Raw genomic sequence first — 4,438 nt, 5'->3', positions numbered from 1 at the left:
AGAGCATTCCAGACAATTTTCATAATATTTCACATCATGTAGTACATAAATCGACAACTCCATGTATAGATTTGTGGAATTTATTGTGGTCCTTGAGCAGAGAAACAATACTTTGAAAAACCTTAAACAAATTACACTGAAGACGGATGATGACATAGGAGGCTCACATAATTATTTCAGAAATGTAGCAGCGTAATTCCATTACAACAATACCGCTTGGTTACGAGTTTATAATCTATGCATGTCTTCTTCTTTTGTTCTGCTTTCTTGAGCCCCAACTCATGCATTCTTATGGTGAATCTGCTATGTCATCAATCCTTGTTCATTCCGATTGTTCTAAATTTTGAAAATATTCTTATTCTTCATCCCAATTATCATAAATTCTGAAACTTTGTACTCAGTATAATAATTTATAGCTGTTCAAATGTAAAAATCTGAAAATCATCCGGAGGTCTCCTTTAAACCAGAACCCAGATTTTGGAATATCTTAAATAATAGTTTGAAACGATCTTCTATATAGGTTCACTGCATATTAATGCAAACTGAAGAACGCATTTGCCTTCTTCATACAACATTCAACTGCATGCGTCGGATGAGAATGATAAGGGCGTTAAGTTTCCGCTAAAGCCCTATAAGTGTTCGAGGCACCCTAATGCTAGAGTCAAACACGGCCGGGTCACAAAACGGATTTGATCCGGTTGAAAATGAGCCGGATTAGTGCCGGAATGGAAGGTAATTTATGCTACAGTCACACACGGCCAGACTTCGAACCGGGTCCATAACGAATTAAAACCGTATCGATCCGGTTCGAGCCGTAGAGACCCGTATAGACCCATATCGAACCGTATAAAAATCCGCTTAATAAATCCTTAATTGAATTCTTTTCGACCCCTATCGACCTGTGTCAACCCGCTTCGACCCGACCCTAAACCTTGTCATCATCCGTTGCATGAAGGCAATGCGGTATCCGGCAAGGGTCCGTACTGTTTTACCTTGCGGGTTGCAGCGGGTCGATGCGGGTCAATGCCGTTCGAACCGGGTCAATTCGGATATCAATACGGAATTGAAATCCGTGAGAAAATTTTGAACATGACCAAAACTTTTTCACCGCCGTATCGTTGCCCCCGGAATCCACCATGATTTTTTTTTTTCATTTTCTTTTTCATTTATTTTTTCCATCTCCAACAGAACTTGTAAATACATTTTTCCTTCCACATAAAATATAAATACATATAGGGCTCCTATATGTGAATATTACAAAATATGATAAGTGGAATTTATAGATATACAAATGAGAAGGTGAAAAAGAAAAAAGCACACAAAAAAAAACCATTCTGAAATTACGAAAATGCAGGAGATGGGAAGGAATGCTGAAGAAGCAATTGACACGGGTTACGATGCGGGTCAATGCGGGTCTCTACTGCTCGAATCGGGTCGATACGGTTTTAATATCCTTATGGACCCGGTACGAAATCCGACCGTGTGTGACTCTAGCATTACGCCCTATTCTCAGCCGATTTCGGATAATCAAATTGCTTTTTTTTTTGTCATGACCTTCTTGCTTTCACCTGTCATGGCGATGGAGTGGTGTGTTCTATCATACAGACTTCTTGTCTTTCTTTTCTACTCCATTTCCTTTCTCCTCATTCTTCGTGGTGTTGTGATGTCACTTTTGTTGTTTGTTCTTGCTACAACACTGCGTTACTGCATTTTTTTGTCTGAACATTTTTGTGAGTGTAGATGTATATATGCATATTGTATATGTGTATAATTATGTAAATAAGTATTGTTTACAATATATTATTTTCATACATAATATCAGCTGACAAAATTAATGTTCTAGCTGCATATATACAAGTTTTGAATAAATATGTTATTTGCATATTGTTTATCAACTGATATACATCTTTTCGTTTTAGAAGATCACTCTTTTTACAAATTTTATCTTTACCTTTTTGTCACCCTTGGACTTTATGCATTGTCTCTCTTGTTATGTTATCATTCACGAACACATTTTATGCTGAACTTCATGACTTGATTTTAAACAATATCAATACTTGTCAAATTTACACACAAAAAATATGTATATACTACATTTTGCTGGGTGGGAATAAGATAAGATTGAATTGAATTACATTGTATAAAGTATTTTTGAACTGAACTGAATGTGATTAACATGCGTAAGAACTTATTATTTGGAAATCTACATGTTCTGAAATTTACATAAATCAGATGGTGCAAAATGTCTCTTTTAAAATACTCTTTGCCATTTCAATGATTATATGACACAAATTGACGAGTATTTGAAACATTCAATTCATGGTTGATTTGACCGTGTCCTCATAACAACCATGATTTCTAATTGTGACTTATGTGTGTGTGTGTGTGCGTGTCTGTGAGTGTAATTTCAATTTCACAGATTTATGTATAAATTGCTCAAAACATCTTCTAAGTTTAGAGCAAATGCTTGTATATAGGCCACCGTCAATAAGAAAAATGAACCAAGCTGACTAAAACCCTTTCATAACACCCTCTTTGCGAACTGTTACAGCGCTCTCGAGCAGACAGCATCAATCGAGACACTGTGCCGCAGCCGTTCCATGACATTCTTGACATCCCACCGGAAGAGCGCCATCTACCGGACGGCATGACGATTTACGACATTCTGGAGATGCCCGCCATGAGCGAAGCCAACATGAGGAGGATCGCCTTCTCCAAGGTCAGGCCGTCACACATTCCCGACCAGAGTGCAGATTTCATCGAGCTTACCGCAAAAGAGCAGTACCTGAGGGTGTTTAAGGTAGAGCTTCTTAGAGGAATTCATAGAAAGATCACGCGGTTTAGAAGGTCACTAGAGTTTAAGATCCGAAGGTTCGAAGTCAGAGGTGCTGTTGACTGAGAGGGAATATCATCGCTTCCTATGAGTTGTTCATGCATTAGTCAAAACTATAAAACCAGTGCCAGTGCTGCGTTTTTAATAGGAGGAAAGAGGGGGCAGTTTATATTTTTGGTGCCACTTTTGATAAGCCAGTCCCCACCCCCCTCCAAGAGAGAGAGAGAGAGAGAGAGAGAGAGAGAGAGAAAAGGATTGGGCGCAATTTTCTGGCGCTACTTAATCAGCTGACATGCAAAATAAAATAAGAAAAAGGAGGAGGAAAAGAAGAAGAAGAAGAAGAAGAAGAAGAAGAAGAAGAAGAAAAGAAAAACAGGCTTTACCCCATTTCTCCGGTGCCACTTCCGGGGTGGGGGGGGGGGGGGAGGGGAGGGAAAGTGGGGTGGGGCCGAGCGAGCCCCCGGCCCCCGGTTGTGCCGGCCCAGAAAACTTGCCTCACTCAAGCGAACTGTATTGAGTGCATGATTAAGAACATGATAAAGTATACTTATATGGGTGTGCGAGTTATGTGACTTCCCGCATGGGTAGGCCTACTTTGTCTAAATCAAACTCAGGCTACCTTCATGATTTCAGTCTTTAAAAAAAAAAAAGAATCAAAATCAGGATGCAGAATGGACTTCGGGGCAATTTGCTCTGTAATGGCAATATGGCAAGATATTAAATGCACACTTACGAAAAATAGAAAGCCCCCATGATTGTTCACGACAATAGCCCTACTGATGCTAGCGATAACTTTTAGGTCATGTGAAGTTAGCCCATCTAGGTCATTTTTAAAGTCTGATTGTGTATTCATATCTCTTGTGATAACTTTTCTTTCCTTCTATTTCTTGTGCAGCTGTGTCCCAGTTACGCATTTTTTTCCCTTTTATAAGTGAAATCATACTACTGTATTGTCTGGTTCGATTGTATCTCATTTTCTATCTGGTTCTTCTTCTCGGTACACAGCGCAAGGAAAATCAATATGTTCGAGCCTGTCAATCTGTTAGTGGATGGGTTCAACTGACGAATGGGATCACAGTGGAAAACGAGCAAGTGGAAGTGAGTAGTGGACAATTTTTCTGGGAGACCAGCTGTATGGAGGACGGCCAACGTTGTCATGGATTCCCCACGCCCTCAACGGCAACGGACGCAGCGTACTCGAAGTGCATCACGCTGAAATCTTGGGTAATCGCCTGGGCGCGAGTGAAGGACGAGACGGATTATCGCTGGAGACATATCGCATTGGCAACGTGCTGCGCGTGCGCGGTTAATGACACGTCTTGACCAAAATTAATAACCCACAACGAAATGATCTTGGAAGGTTGCGCTATGAGCTAATTAAAATCGCATCTTCTTCCATGGTCACCAACGTGCTACAGAAGAATACGAAAAGACTATCATGACTGCTTACGACAGCTAATTAGTCGTGCAATTCCTGCAAGTCTGTGCGTAATACTTCTATACATAATCTCCCTATTGTTATGATAAGCTAATGACGCAGACTTGCACTCTAAAAATACAATTCTTTTAATGAGAAAAGTTCGGTGTATTAGACTTTTTAGCGAT

General features: G+C 40.0%; 1 protein-coding gene across 1 annotated transcript; it reads left to right on the top strand.

Annotated features, from left to right (window-relative positions):
- Window positions 1–1,348: 1,348 nt before the first annotated feature.
- Window positions 1,349–4,156, top strand: LOC140228453 (uncharacterized). Its single transcript, XM_072308669.1, has 3 exons — window positions 1,349–1,465; window positions 2,552–2,800; window positions 3,839–4,156. The coding sequence occupies exons 1-3, from the start codon at window positions 1,349–1,351 to the stop codon at window positions 4,154–4,156; spliced, it is 684 nt and encodes a 227-aa protein (XP_072164770.1).
- The last annotated feature ends 282 nt before the right edge of the window (window positions 4,157–4,438 follow it).

Source organism: Diadema setosum, chromosome 5 (genome assembly GCF_964275005.1).
Source record: "Diadema setosum chromosome 5, eeDiaSeto1, whole genome shotgun sequence".
In the NCBI taxonomy this organism is placed as follows: Eukaryota; Metazoa; Echinodermata; class Echinoidea; order Diadematoida; family Diadematidae; genus Diadema; species Diadema setosum.
This window is presented reverse-complemented; position numbering and strand designations above follow the sequence as displayed.